This window comes from Pagrus pagrus (assembly GCF_965226575.1).
Source record: "Pagrus pagrus genome assembly, chromosome: 8".
Lineage (NCBI taxonomy): Eukaryota > Metazoa > Chordata > Actinopteri > Spariformes > Sparidae > Pagrus > Pagrus pagrus.
The window spans coordinates 14,932,728-14,947,904 of record NC_140192.1 but is presented as its reverse complement, the minus strand read 5'-3'; the positions used below and the strand labels follow the sequence as shown (position 1 = coordinate 14,947,904).

The 15,177-nt window shown below is 43.4% G+C and overlaps 2 protein-coding genes across 3 annotated transcripts in view; one reads left to right on the top strand and one right to left on the bottom strand.

The window, feature by feature from the left end:
* Positions 1–8,763, bottom strand: part of LOC311260662 (coiled-coil domain-containing protein 60-like) — a 31,521-nt gene extending 22,758 nt beyond the window's left edge. For both annotated transcript variants that reach the window (XM_084358793.1, XM_084358794.1), the window contains exons 1-2: positions 8,386–8,763; positions 5,034–5,110 (exon numbers count right to left, since the gene is read on the bottom strand). In XM_084358793.1, coding sequence (XP_084214919.1) covers positions 5,034–5,110; positions 8,386–8,604 — 296 coding nt within the window. In that variant the 5' untranslated portion in view covers positions 8,605–8,763. The remainder of the gene's footprint in view (positions 1–5,033; positions 5,111–8,385) is intronic.
* Positions 8,764–12,229: 3,466 nt separating this feature from the next.
* On the top strand, positions 12,230–14,823 carry LOC311261883 (heat shock protein beta-1; the record flags this gene model as incomplete). The annotated part of the gene is made up of 4 exons (XM_084360896.1): positions 12,230–12,596; positions 12,984–13,047; positions 13,287–13,407; positions 14,215–14,823. 4 exons carry the CDS (start codon positions 12,230–12,232, stop codon positions 14,713–14,715), a joined length of 1,053 nt encoding a protein of 350 aa, XP_084217022.1. The 3' UTR covers positions 14,716–14,823.
* Positions 14,824–15,177: the final 354 nt, after the last annotated feature.

Below are 15,177 nucleotides of genomic sequence, written 5' to 3'. Positions count from 1 at the left end.
GATTAATGACTTAATTAAGGCGGTTTAGCTTCCAACCATAACCTTTCCTCAAATACTGTTTGCTTGTTTTTCTCATACTGCACGCGTAATTACCTTTGCATTAATGCTGCGGTGGAAAATTAAAAGACGCACGCCGGCACCTGTCGAGGTGACTTTGCCAGGTAACACACCCCTGTGTTCCTTAATCATTTCACATGAGTAGTCTGCCTTCTTCTGAGTGAAGGAGGAAGAGAAAGGCAGGTCAGAGTGCAGGCTGCTCTGAAGCTCGTTATAGAGAGCTGGACTGGAGAGTCAAGGTGGCGTACGCCGCGTCGGCCGCATGATCCTTTGTTGCTGGAATCGACTGGGGTTCAAAAGAAATATTACAGGGCTGTAAGTGCTATAATATGAAATGAAGGCTGCGGTTCAGCTTGTATAGATGTTGTTCATGCTGGAGGAAGCTCAGCTGTCATCAGGAGGTCAAACATGACAGTGAGGCCATATCTGAAGGAGAATGCACATGAGAATTGCTCGACAACTCACTGTTATTGTTCATATACTTTTAGTGACGTTTTACTGAGATGATATGAACAGAGTGTTAGCTTTTACAGTATTCTGTTTAAATGAAAGCTTTCAAGCTAAATGTAATTAGAAACTATGAATCGTTATAGGTACCACGTGGAGTATTTAAAGGTGTAGTGTGTAGGGTCTTAGGAGGCTGCATGGGGAGAAATTGAATGTGATATAATTATCATGACCTGGATGACTGAGAACCTTCATCTTGTTTTTCACAGCACGTGCCCAGTGACCAACTCACCTTGGAACGACTGGGGTAACATGTTGGAACACAGTGTCCAGCTCTCGTTGTAAAACATGGCCAACATTTCTAATTTTCTCATTCCAATTTCATTTCGGAAAGGAAATGCAATCATTAGGCGTTTTAGACATTTGGCTAACCCACACGTCCAGAACAACTTATAGTGAATTTAACAAGAGGCAGCTTCAGTTTCCTGCTTATAAACATGTCAAGGAGCCAAGAAGAAGAAGCGGTCAGTGACCTTACAATATTCTTGTGACCTTTTCTTTCCCGGCAAACTAGATTTTTATTTTTTTATTTTGCAAGGGTGAAACCAGACAAGCAAGCGTATGTTCCAACCCTCTGCTGCTCCAGTTCTTATTTGTTATCTAGCGAGCAGCTGGCTGGTAATATTTTGCCCACAAGTGGAGCCAAGCACTTCAGCCTAGGAGGGGGGCACCGAGCACTTGTGTTCCAGCATGCTAATTTGGCTCTGTTCGGTGATACGAGTGCACCAGTTTAGCTCGGAGGCATGTCTGTTCTATTTGCATACCACCACACCCCTGATATTACTTATTAATCTTCAGATGTGACATCTAAGTCCAAAATGCTGCAGTCTTAATTAAAGTGTGTTTCTATCAGCATCGCTAATGACTCGTAGCTTCAAATGTGCAAAAAGTTTCTCCCTGGAGTAGCTGCCGGCTGCCAAGAGTGTGGGAGGTGGCACAGTGACCTTGCCTCAGACGTGACTAATTCCGTTAGCTCTTTGTGCTAAAGTGACTCTTTCACTTCAGGTGATGGTTTTTAAAAAAAATTGATTAACATCCTCTAACTAGCAGTCAAGTGGGAGTCTTTCTGCTCATGTTTGATGCACCACATGTTCAAATGTTTGTGACAACAGCACCAGTTGTGCCTGAGTGTAACATGAAGGCTGAACAATAATATGCTGAGGGGAGCAGGGGGGGAGGAAGCAGACAGAAGAAGCTGCCGAGTCAATGACAGGCTGCAGTATTTGGTGTGACAAGCATTGAGAAGAAGCAATGTATCATCAATACGCAAACGCACAATGAAACTTTTGTGTTTGAAAGCCAAGACGCTCTGAAGTGAAACCCCATTATGCCTTTTCTCATCACCGCCGTCTGTCCTTCCAGTCAATAACAAGTTATTCCTCTTTGTGCGAGGGAATCATGGCCACAAATCAGACACTGGACTGAAAAGCCCATTCAAGTCGACAATGCTTGGAAGGAGGACTTGATAGGTGGTTAAAAATTGATCGCAATGTAAAAAATTCAGACATTGTGCACAGGGGGGGAGGGTAGTGGCGGTGGGGGACAGTTTTTAACAGATCGGATCATGGGAGCCCTTGGGTGGCAGCTTGTTGCCAGGCAACAAAAGAGATACGGTTCGTGGTAGGTGAGAAATATTTACAGTGAATTCACCGACTAAGATGTCTGTTCTGAGTCTACTCATCGGCTCGACTCTCTCAGCAGCATGAAATTCTGCATGTGATTTTTTTTTTAAACACACAAGTTCTGATTAAAGCCATTAGCATGGGGACATTTGTAGCGTGTGATCCACGGGGCGCTGCAACACGACGTAAACGAGTTCAAACACATTTCCTAATTAAATCGTAATTATACATCCAGCAGAAGAATGCTACTTGGGAAGTATTATCTGTCACATACAACGTGATGAGAAACAGGACTCACAAGACAGCATGGGATGTTTCGTGTCAACATCGCCAGAGACAAACAGCCGACTGCGACAACACAAGCTGGCGCAGTCATAAATGACAGAGCACCACAGACGAGGGTAATAGCCAAAACACTGATTGGGCTTTGTAGGGTCTACTGAGACAAAACAGGAAGGAAAAAACAGGAAATACAACATCAAACTGGGCTGTCATGGTATCTACACACCAGATCATTTCTTGGAGCATCACAGTTGGCCTCCATGTTGTGACAGCTGTGGGTGACCGTGCACTCTGGGTACAGAAGGATCGGTAAAACCCTATAAAATCAGTGCCAAGACTCAAAAACAACCTTATATTAACGCGCTGTAACTAACATGGCTGTCGTGGTGCACGAACCAATCAAATTCAAGTGAACGTATTTAATTTTGTGTCCTAATTTCCATCTAATCTTTAAATGGAAGAAAAAGAGACAATTATTACAGCTTTGTGTGACAAATCCCGGTCCCCCAGAGGATTAGGCCTGTTTGAAATACATTATTTCACATTATGTAATGTTATCATCCAATTATCCTGATATTTTTCTGCTTTTATCGGAGAATTTTGATCTTTTTTCTGAAGTCCGACTATAGTCAAAGCTTTACTCTCCTCTTATTAAGATCTTCACAAGTGAAATCCTTTTTGTACTTGTGGAGATAATACATTAGTTTCTCTATCAGAACGTCCAGAGGCTGCGCTCAAATCATTCAGTTCTCAAAGCTTCGTTTGCAATCAAACATCATGGTTATGTAAGTGACTGATGGTTGAACTGCTGACCTTAATGTATTTGAGCAGTTCTGATAAATTTAACTATATATATACACACACACACAACACTTGCAATCCAATCAAGAATAAATATAAAAACTGACACGACCCAACAGCACATGTTTAAAGGTGCTTTTTCTTTTTTCAAGAAAAAGAGCTGCTGTGTCTGTTGTACTTAGCGCAAAAGGTAAATTAGAGAGATGTGGATGGCCACGGACCTCTTCACACAGGCTATCATTAAATTCAGCGTTCATTTTGATCTTACAGAGCATGTGCAGTTGGTGCCCTTATAGTGAAGTGGCCATACGACAAATTTGAGGTACGTGGCTGTCTGCACAGAGCTGACACGAACATCCTCTAAAGACCATACACACCTGAACAAAATCTTAAGACCGGGGGAAAATTACAAGTATTCGCATTTCACAGTGATGGATTGAAACCAGGTTGTAAGTAGAGCTTCAAAATGCAAAAAGAAGCACCTCTACAACTCACGAATTAACATGTTAAATCGCCTTTGTTTTATCCGTACACAAACAGAAATTAAATACATAAAAATAACAACATGTGGTATAAAGGGGAGTTAAGTGCTCTCACTATTTCTTGGCTGCTTCCTGTCCTGGCTAACCAGCTCCTGGCTCTAGCTTCATGCTTAATGAGCAAACATTAGAGCGGCATCAATCTTTTCGCTCCCCATTCACAGCAAGGAAAAGAAAAACAAAACAAAATGCCAAACTATTACTTTAATAAGCGTAGGACATCGTTTCAGTCAAATAATGCAGCTGTTTTCAGTTTTTCAGATGCCATTTTTGCAAACACAATAAAAATCAATTATTTCCATTGCACTGGGGAGGAGGCAGAAATATCAGGACAGGATCAAGACAGGAGATAAATGATAGAATATGTTTTGCTGTGATTTCGGTGAATGGACCCTTTGGTGTGATATCTGCTGTAAGAGAGGATAATGGTAATAATCAGATGGTTAATATTTCCATTAAGACATCAATTATTAAGTAATGCATTGCTGAAAAACCGACCACTACATGTCAAAAGTTTCCAGCTAACCGCCCGAGCTGAAAAACAATACCAGGCTGATTAAGTCTAAGAGTTTCGCTCTGGCCAGAGAAGCGGTGAGATGTATGAGCTTTCGACATGTGAGCTGACAGAGAATGGGCTGCCATTTGGCCTAAAAGGCACCACAGCCCCAAATCATTACTACTGTATTCACTTGCAGGGATAAACAGCCACAATTCATGTGGGGGTTAGTTTCTCCTGTGAAAATGGCAACCTTTCCCCATAACACCTGTATGAATAATTCAACACTCTGGGCTCTATCAGAGGCTGTCAGAAATGTCAGCCGGTTGGAAGTACCCTTGGCTGCCCCGAGAGGATGTTGTCTCTACACCCTGTGGTGGGGTTAGGGGGTTGCGTGCACACACACACGCACACACAGACACACACACACTCACACACAAACACATACACACCGAAGCAAATGCCACAGCTTTTTCAGTGCCAGGACTCCACTGCCTGCAGGACACAGAAACACTGAAAGCCGAGCATACCTGCAGCAAGCAGACAGTTGCAGTTTTCCCTTTTTTGCATGAGCAATGTTATTGTTATATGTGACTTTTTCCATACATTGGTGATACTGGAGCGCTCATCTGTTTCTGAGGAAACAGCAGTTAAACACCACATATTGATAACAACAGACGGGATTCATTCTTTCCATATTTGCTGAACACCCACAGACGTAACTCTCACCTGGCGTGGCCCAGATGCTTCCTCAGGGAAATGATGTCTGCTCTTTTTCCGGCCTGGGTACAGCAAACTGGCAACCTCTGCAGGGAAAGTGCATAAAAACAAAGACATTAAAACAAAAGGACGAGCAGCTATTATCTTTTCGTCTTCAGAGCACTTCTTCAGCCATGAAAGCCTCGTCGCATCCCCATGTTACCTCTGCAGTGGTGGGTCGGGCACCTGGCCAAGAGTCAAAATTGTGTCTCTAATATGACATTCGCTTATGGAAGCGACAAATAATCAGGCAATTAATCTCTACATAATTAACTGCATTGAGTAAAAAAACCTCCTTATGCAAGATAAACTGATGTTTTCTACAGTATAAATTGATAACATGGTGTGAGAGGAGTATAAATGTGGGCCTAACGATTAACAGTCACACCTTGCCTGCTCCTGTGGAATCTGGACGGATGCTGTTAATGGACTGGCTGGTCTTTGGTGGGTCATCTGTGGCCATCTATGAATAGATTATTTCGAGAGGAGGCAAAGGGGCATTAGCTTGGGCTGGATATTTTCATTTCATTTTATTTTGACATCTAAATACAAGGAATACGATGTGTACGAGTGAGGGTGGACCCGATGTCTTTAAGTCCATTTTGTTTTGTTAACGAAAATCACTTACGAAAGTGACCATTGATTTGCAAAAAAAACATTTATTGTAGCGTATAGTTGAGTAGCTCTACTAGAGTATCTAAGGTTTATTTTGACCTGCCAGATGTTTCTAGCAAGAAATCTAATTTAAACCAATTAAACGAACTTGGGATCCTAGTATCATTTTGCATCTTAACAATATAATAGCTTAGTTTCTAATAGTTTGCTTCTGGCCCACTACTAACTTTCAGTTTTGGCCCTCCAAGGGAAAAAGTTTGAGCGCACCTGTTCTAAAGTGTGGCCAAGTTAATTGAAATGCTTCTGTCTTTGCAACATCACCAAGAATATTTCCACTTCAAAAAATTGTGATCCACCCAAGAGAGTGTTTCTTCCATCCTCATACCAGCTTGCAGAAATTTTAATCAAGCCACCACTCAAACTCTGACAACAGATCGATGATTAAAAAGCAAGCCAAACACGATCCATTCCTCCCATCTTCTGACTACTTCACTCTGATTACTGGTTCAAACGCTGTTGTAATCATGCAAAATTAACCTGTGAAACTTTCTCCGGCAGGTCAATTACGGCTAAATCCAAACTCATGGAAGTTCATTTAAAATTCTCCAAATGTGTAAACATGATATGTCTTCAATGAAGTGTTGAGACAAACTGAAAGACAGGATCAAAAAGGAGAAACTGTGTGATAAGTTTCAGAGAGTAAGAGCCGAATCGTTGATGGTTAATGTAGTTTAAAAAAGCCTCTCCCCTAAATGTCAGGACTTCTTTAGATTTATGGCAAAGCTATGAACTGGACAAGGACTGAGCTGAGCTCAAGTCTTCAAGCCGCAGCATCCAAAAGGACAAGAGAACGTGCAGGAGAGCATGGAAATGCCACGGCCGTCATATTTCACTGTGAGGCCTCTCTTCGAGCAGTCCTGCCCCTGCTCCGCCCCGCCGTCTCTCTTCATCTTCCTCCTCACCCTCCTTCTCCTCATCATCCCCTTGTCCCCACACGCGTCTGCTGATGGATGAGCTCATTTGCTGCAAATCTCTTTCGAGTCAAACCGGGACACTGTTGTTGCCTTCCTGCTACTTCAGTGGACACAGGGAATAGATACCCCAGCGTATGAATACTGTATGTGCACACATTGATCACACAGGGGGCTGCACGCTCCAATACATACATACATTTAATGGAAAAACATCCTTTAGAGACAGCCTTGAACGTGGTCTCGGACTGTGTGTTCCCATCGACGCCCCAGAGCAACACACACGCTCATACCAAACACTGTTGTTAGTATTGCATTTGTCTTAACAGCACCACAGAGAGCTGAATCAAAAGCATTGTAAATGCAATAACATACGGCAGGAAACCGCAGGAAGAGGAGATTGCCTTGTTTTCCCTCCTTGGTGATTTACAGTGTATACGGGGCTATTCTTGTTCACTGTAGTCATAGAGACAATGGATTGGCAACAGGCATGGCTAAACCAATTCAGCGAATGAATTTCTTCAACCAATAGCTTCGTTTTATGTCACATCGAGGTTCAAGCAGCGCCCTGCGTTATTCCCGACTCGTTGCCGGCTGCAGTAACTTGTAAAATGGCTTCACGAAAATATATTTCCATAGATAAGCCACTCCATTCTGATGTGTCACTTTTGATACGTGGCACGTCTCTCTATTCGCCGGCCAGCCAACCCGCCTGAGCAACTGAGCCAGCCTCACAATAACTATGATGAATGCAGTGTCCACGGGGACAAACCAGCCGTTTGACACTTCATCCCCCTTGATGCATTAGCTGCTAATATCCCGTGGATTCGTGGCGGGCTGTTTGAAGCCTTGTGATTCGCTGTGACTGGCCTGTGCTGAGCCCTCCCCTGAGCGTAGGTGACTGTAATCATCTTACAAATGGCAGCGTCTTACTTCAAATGCATTTGTTAGCGGGGAACAGGCTTGGGGGGGATCAGACACAGCATCTGTGTTGCTGATTAGGAAGACTGCCTCTGCAGAGCCCATTGGGCCATCAGAACTATCTCTGAAGATCCTCCAACTCAAATCGCACAGAGGACTGGTGAAGTCAACTGGGTCACGGGTGTGTTTCCCATCCTTTGACTGCAAGTCCGAAATGTGTTTTCATCTGGGCTGGAAAATCTGATTTGCGACACACTTGATGTGCTCGAGTGCAGAGGAGGGTCAGCGTCCATTCAAAGTAGATGAAGAGACCGGTCTTGGATGGGACTGTGTCGCCCAGAGGGGGGGCATCTGGGGTTACTGATGAACGGGAGATAGGAGCCCGGCCATAAAATGAACAAGATCACACACACTAACACAGAAAGATGTGAAAGTATCAGTTGAGAGGGGCATTAGCAGTTCAAGGGAGGGGAAGCAGGAGGGCCCATGGCGACTTTCTGATCTTTGGCAGCCTCCAGATGGGATGGGATGAATCAGAAATTGGAAAAATAAATAAAAAAAGATAGCAGAGAAAGAGAGTTTGAGTTATTTCAATGAGCTTTTTTTTATTCGGGGTGAGATGAATGAACTGCCAGTGATCTTTGAAGTTCACACTGAATCATCATCAAATGACTTGGTGGTGATGTGTTTACAGTGAGTGAGGAAACCAGAGAAGAAGACATTGTAAAGTCTCTTCTTGTTCTTCAAACACACGACCAACAAACAAAACTAACTGTAGTCTGGATTTGACTGAAGTGCATTAAATGCTGAATTACCGTTCCCACTTGTTGTCCCATATTCTCCAGGGGGACTGATTTGGTTTCCAGATGTGAGGGCCGTCTCCAGGGAGGCGGCGACGTCATGCAGCGCTGCCGGCTCAGCTGCAGCCCTCCTCGGTCATGATTCTCCCGGGAGTCCGTGCGTCCTCGACGGCTCGCCACGAAGCGAGCTGCACCCAGACGACGCGGATCCAGCGCTGAATTTCTACCAGTCATGATGAGTATGTGAGTTACGAAGGAGACTTAAGTCTCACTGAAGCAGTGACACATCACTGGAGTGCACAGACGGTGTTGTTACGCGTTAAAGCATCGACACAAAGTCGCCAAACTTTTGCCTCAACGCGTTTCTGCCCTCCGACCTCCGTTTCCCATGGTAACGGGGAATGACGCTCAGCCCACAAGGAAGTGAAAGTAACACGATGCGGCTAAAAGTTTGTGGACAGTCCTGTGTGCAGCTGTGTAATGGGACAATTCAGATCTGGACTTATTTTCCAACCTTTGCATGAAAAACCTCCCAAAAACAAATCCAACCTACTCCATCCTATTTTCGCATCACAATAGAGTTGTTTGCAGCAAGTTTTTACAATGCACTGTAGACATCTTTTCAACTTAAGTCATAGACGTCTAAACAACTTCTTGTGGTTCAAAATTAAAGCTTCAGGGAGGATTCAAACCCCTGGTTTCATTCTCAGCCTGCACTTCTCCAGGTGAGCTATTTACCAGCTTTTTAATATACCATGTTTACCATAGAACATTAGCCTACTTGATGAGGGTTGGATGACCTTAAGACTGTATTTTAAGAAAGCTGATAAAAGATAAAATCCACCCTGTAGCTTTTGCTGCCTGGAGTAAAATTTAGCCATCGTAAAAACTTTAATTTTGAACCACAGGAAGTTCTGTAGATGTCTGTGACTGACGTTGAAAAGATTTCTAAAATTACAGTGTAAAACCTTTTATTTTGAATGCTGTAAGGAGGACACCACTAGTGAACATTGAAAAGACGTCTAAAAAAAAGGCACAAGGTCTCCGCTGGATGTCTTTACAATGTCTGCAAAGACTTTTGGATATGTTTTTTGTTCAGTGGGACTAGACTAACAATGACCTGATCCTGATCATTGGTTTATAATATCCAATTCAGTATTGACTGAATTATTTTTTTTGTCATCCTGACCTAAAACACCCTCTTCCTTTATATAATCATTTCTTAGTAATAAATAGAAATCATTACAGTTGACTATTTGTTGATCATTCATACAGCCTATTGATCTGGATTAACAGTGTAAATGTTACATTATTTTACAAGTATTAACAGCTGGCTTTTGATAGGCTACATTATTTGATTTTTGTACTTTGTGCTGCACTTTTTCTCGTTACATTAATTTACTTTTGACTTTGTTCTCAACAAGGTGCCATGCAAAAGAAAAGATGTGTTATATTAGCCTATATATTATTGTTGTTAATTACTAGCCAAGCACAGGTGTTAATAATGACCGACTATTCATTTTATTATTTACATCTGTACGTTACTACGCTTCTGTTCTGCCATTTCAAAACTGATTAACATTTGTTATCATTTGTTTGTGTTTGGCTACATCAGTATTAAATCACACACCACTGAGATAATAGATGTTATGAAACCATCAATCACACTCGACATGTTGTGACTTTATTGACGTTAGCTGGTGTGAGCCAAAGCTTTTGTGGTAGTTGGTTTTGTGAAAGTCACGGCTCTGTGTGGGACTGCATGCAATCCATCCAAATTAATAAATCAAGATAATGTTGCAGAATCAATATTCATTTCCCCTCAGCCCATTAACCTACCATTTCACGCTCCGTCTCTTCGGTACCATTAGAGATCAACCCGGAAGACTCTCAACCTACTAATTGCGAAGATTACAGTCTAATCACCTTGTGACTGACTATCTGTTTTACGAAACAGAAAAAAAAAAGTGATGGAATACACAAAGTAATGAGTTTACTCTGTCGAGCTGGATTGACTCGACCCTCTGCCACTAATTAACAGGCAGAGAGGAGGAACTAATCAGTGAGATCGGGCCGCTGGTGTTCGGCTGGAAACTGGGGTGACCAGATCCCAACAAACCAAAAGCGAGACAGCATCGATCCCACAGTGTCTCACACTGTGGGATCGATGCTGAGAGGTACTCTAAATGTTCAAATAATGATCAGTTAACTTAAAAAAAGGACCATTTCTATTCCCCTCAGCTTCTAACATATGTTTTGCCCTTTAGCTGATTCAGTACCATGCTGCTTTTGTACAATCACATTATTTTCTTTGTTTTTTGCAATCTCCAAGTGTAAAACAAATGACTTGTGCTACTACCACAGTCTGCTGAGTGCTGCACAGTGTAATAATCATTTCAGCTGCTGTTACCAGTCTTAGTTTCCATCACGGTCTGCCTAAATCTCATTGGACGTAGCTTGGAAGCAAAGACAGTGACAGTGATAGGTTAACCTGTACTCCCCCCTGATGACAGCCCTCCCTGTTTTTACAGCAATTGGATGAAGGCCAGATTTTAGGAGATCGTGTCAAAGCGTCTGTCCTGCAGCAGTTTGACATTGAAAACCTACAGCCAATCAAAATGTGGGACATCATCTCCATATGTGGGACATGGGACAAGGGACAAAAATGCTGATCGCCTGGTCACACTACTGGAAACCTGCACGTGCAGGGCGGGCAACCCCCAAGCAATGGCCTGATTTACTGAAATCATTTTAGAAAAAGTTAATTTTACAATAATCTCACTAAAAACACCTGCCATTTTTTTCTGCTCTAGCCGTCTCAACTAGTATTAAAGAGAAGCGTGTATATTTTGGTGCACCGTGGGCAATATGTACCTTAATGTGAACAGGATGGCAGCCTTGATGGCTAAAACAGAGGAACTAGTTTTTCAGGCAACTCCAGCAGCAACAGCAGCAGCAGCAGAGAATCCCAATTTAACCTCTCACAGCATATCCTACAGACAGAATCTGCGGGTGAGGCATCACGCAAAGTGTCAGAAACATCTGCTCAATCTGTTTTGTGCTCCAGTGGACAGTATGCCGAGATCTCAGGGCACACGGCTCTAAAAATGAAGCGCTGACAAGTCTGTCACACTTGATAAAAGAGGGAACAATAATAATCCTGTTGAAACTGTGGAGCGAAAGAGAAATGGAGTGGAAGCGAGCTGTGTACACTCAATACACACACATGGCCCTGAAATGTTTTAGATAACGCAAAAAATAGCATTCTGTGTCCTTTTCCGTCTTGAGGAGAGGTGTTTCATGCTCCAGACGAACCGCTGCCACTGTCCTTGGAGGGGGAAGAGACGCCGTCACAGGCTCATGACAAGACGAGGAGCCCAGTCACCACTGATAGAATTCACTGGGATGTGAGAGGAACGGCTTCAGGCAACAAATGCAACAGTTCAAACACAAAGCAGCCTCGGCCAACTGCTCGCTATTTGCCATTGTGCCCTCAAAAGTTATAAATACAACTAATTAGTCTGCCACCTTCTATGGGCCAGCAAGAGGTAATGACCTCCCTTCCACACCCATCACCCCATGCCCACACTCCCTTCTCATGGGATCGGCATGAGTGCTTAATAAGTGCGTAAACAGACAGGAGCAATATATAAAGCCGCTCTGAGATTTCTCCATCTCACCACCCTTGGCTGTGGCAAAACTTTCTCTAACATTCCCTCCCTCATTAAGGAGATTTTAGCTGCTAAACTTTCACTGAGTCAACAGCGAGAGTCCAAAAGTTACGGTCGTCAGAAAAAGGGCTGCCGTTTTTCATCTTCTCCCCAGGTTTTGTCGTCTGTCTCATTTTATTTCTTGAAACATGAGCGAGCAGGCCAAAACAGAGCTGTCATGCGGCGAGCACAGCAGGGGTGTCCCCTGGTACCCCCTGAGAAAATGGTGGCAGTCCAGCCGGCTTTTCAATCAGGATGTTGGCCTGCCGCCTTTCCTGGAGCCGTGGGACCCTCGGTGGATGGATGTGGAAGGGCTCCAGAGGAGTTTGGCAACCTGCTCCTGGCCGGGGTACATACCCCCTCCGCTGTTTGTGCCCTACATCTCTGGGTCGATGCATCACCCCGGCCAGGAGATTAGCAAGGAGCAGTACAAGTGGAGGGTCAGCCTGGACGTGGCTCACTTCTCCCCCTCAGAGATTTCTCTCAGCGTCAGAGACGGATTCCTGGAGGTTGGAGGTACAGAACATCGGCTTACAGTTCTGTTAATTAAACAGCTCTAAAAGTTCACTTTATTATACATTGCTAATTAGTTTTTCACAGAGGGTAGCTTCTCCTAATGAAGTATTAATAATCTTATCTATCTCATATTATCATCTCAAAGAGTGACACAGTCATCTAAATAGACTTTTTCTCTCACAGTTCACAGAATAAACCCCTTAAAACGAAATGAGGATGGAAAAGAAGCTGAATGTAACAAAATTAAAAAGCTGCTTTAATAATGTGCTCGGGGAAGTCACAGCTCTGTGGCAGAAATTAATTTCTGTGTTGAGTGGTTTCTCACTGTTGCCTGATTCATCTGTGTGTCCTCACATTCTTACACATAAACGGCAAATCCATCCCCAGGGAAACACGAGGAGAGGCCAGACGAGCATGGATTTATTGCCAGATGTTTTACAAGGAAATACAGGTATGCAAAGTAAACACTGATAGCACCTGCAGATGGTGAAATATGCACAGTTTAAGCGACTCTAAACACCACTCGGCAGCCAAGTATGCAGCACTGAAGGTCTGTTTCTATTTGACAGTATTTGATCGCTAAAATTCTCACTGAGCTGAAAAATGAGATATTATGTACGTCAATTTGAGTATTAGAAAACACTGGCACTTTGCATGTAGAGACATTATAAACATGCTGTCGTTTTTCAGGCTCCCAGCTGAGATTGACGCGACCAAAATCGTATCTACACTCTCCGTTGATGGTCTCCTGTCTGTGGAAGCTCCAGTTCCTGAAACCTCAGTTCCTGCTGCCACCGTCATTCCCATAAAGGTGATCACGCACTTTATTTACATTTAAAGCAACATCATGTGTTTTCCAATGGCCTGCAGGGGGTGACTCCACTGGTTTCACAAAGAAGTCAGTATGTAAGCTTATGAGAAAATGACCCAAATTGTCACTTGATTTGTAACCTCAGTAGTTTCCTAATGAGTTTATTAGTAAATAGATGATAAAGCAAAACTTGAGGCTTCAAAGCGAAAGTCTACAAACCAATGGGTGATGTCTCAGTATTTTTAAACTGTATTTGAAGTTAATCTGCCTCCAAGCACCTCTAAAGCTCAAAAATTAACACATTTTATCTTTTTAGTGTGGTTGTAGGCTGCTCTCAGTCAAGAAATAGTCCAGCACATAACCCCAGCGACTGATTCTTACACTTTGGTTTTCGCATTTGTTTTTGATTTAACATAGGCAACATTATTATTAGTGAGCTTTAGAGGTGACTTTTGTGAGCCAGGCCAGCTGTTTTCCTTTGTTCCCAGTCTAAGCTAAGCTACCCCGCTGCTGGCTCTGGCCTTGTGCAGTATTCATCAGACACATACATGAGTGTCAGCAATCTTTTCATCTCGCAACAAAAAAGCTAATTTCTCAAAATGTCAAACTGTTCATTTAAGCTGATTTTCAAGACGCATTCTGAACAAAATCTGCTGATTGCATCCAATTCAACATACCTCTTGAGTTTCCACTTCACTCTCATAAAAAATCAGTAATAAGGGAATGCATGAAAGTGAACCTTTAATCAAAATAGTCATAACATCATTTCACTGCTGACATTTTCAACATGTTTACGCACAAATGCAGGTGGAGATGGAGGCCATAGGAGGAGAACAGGAGAAAGAAGAAGCCCCTGATACGACTCCAGCACCAGAGGCTCCAGATTTTCCATCTGCTGAGGATGAAGGAGAAGAGTCTCCACTAGAGGTCCATGGAGACCAGGCCCACCCTGACAGCGCCACAGCTGGGCTTGAGCAGCATGAAGAGAGGAGGGAACAGGAGGAGGAGACCCTTGAAAAGCCAACTGGAGAGTCCCACCCTTCAGTCCCCGCAGATGGTGAAGGCACAGAGAGTCGTCAAGATTCTGCTGAGCAGCAGGAAACCTTGGAAAGTCAAGAAAGCCCAGACACAGACACATCCACACAGACGGAACACAAAGAACCAGCCGTGGATGGAGAGATCCACGTAATGGCAGGCTCGGGGGAGCCTGCTGAGAAAATCACCCAGCCTGAGGAGCAAGAGTTGGGCACGAGTCCACCTAGCGAGGTCCTGAGCCAGGAGCTGGAGCATCCCGACGTTACGCAGTAGAAACAGAAATACCCTCAAAATGTTGCACATGCCACATATTGACGAGATCAGTCACACAGCCTGCATAGCTTGCCCTGCACCAGTTCTACCAATGCATTTTAGCCAGTAGACAAAATAGCCATATAACCATGCTGTCTTTGGAGCTCCAATAAAGCAAAAGCATGTGAAAATGTTAAAATACCGTGTTGGTGTTAGTCGTTATTTCTACATGCTTCACTTCCTCTCAATCTAACAGTGAACTGTGGCCGATTCACATGTGACTTTTGCAACTGCTTATGAAAAGCTGACCGCATTCATGAGCATCATATTCCTGGTTACCTCTGATAACACGTGAGTGCAAAATTAAAAAAGAGATTAATTATCACGCTGTTTCAGCTAAGAGGTTTTGACATTAATCAGATACTATATGTTTGCACAGCTGTGCATTAGTCACTTCTACACCAGTAACTTGCCCAAGGAGGA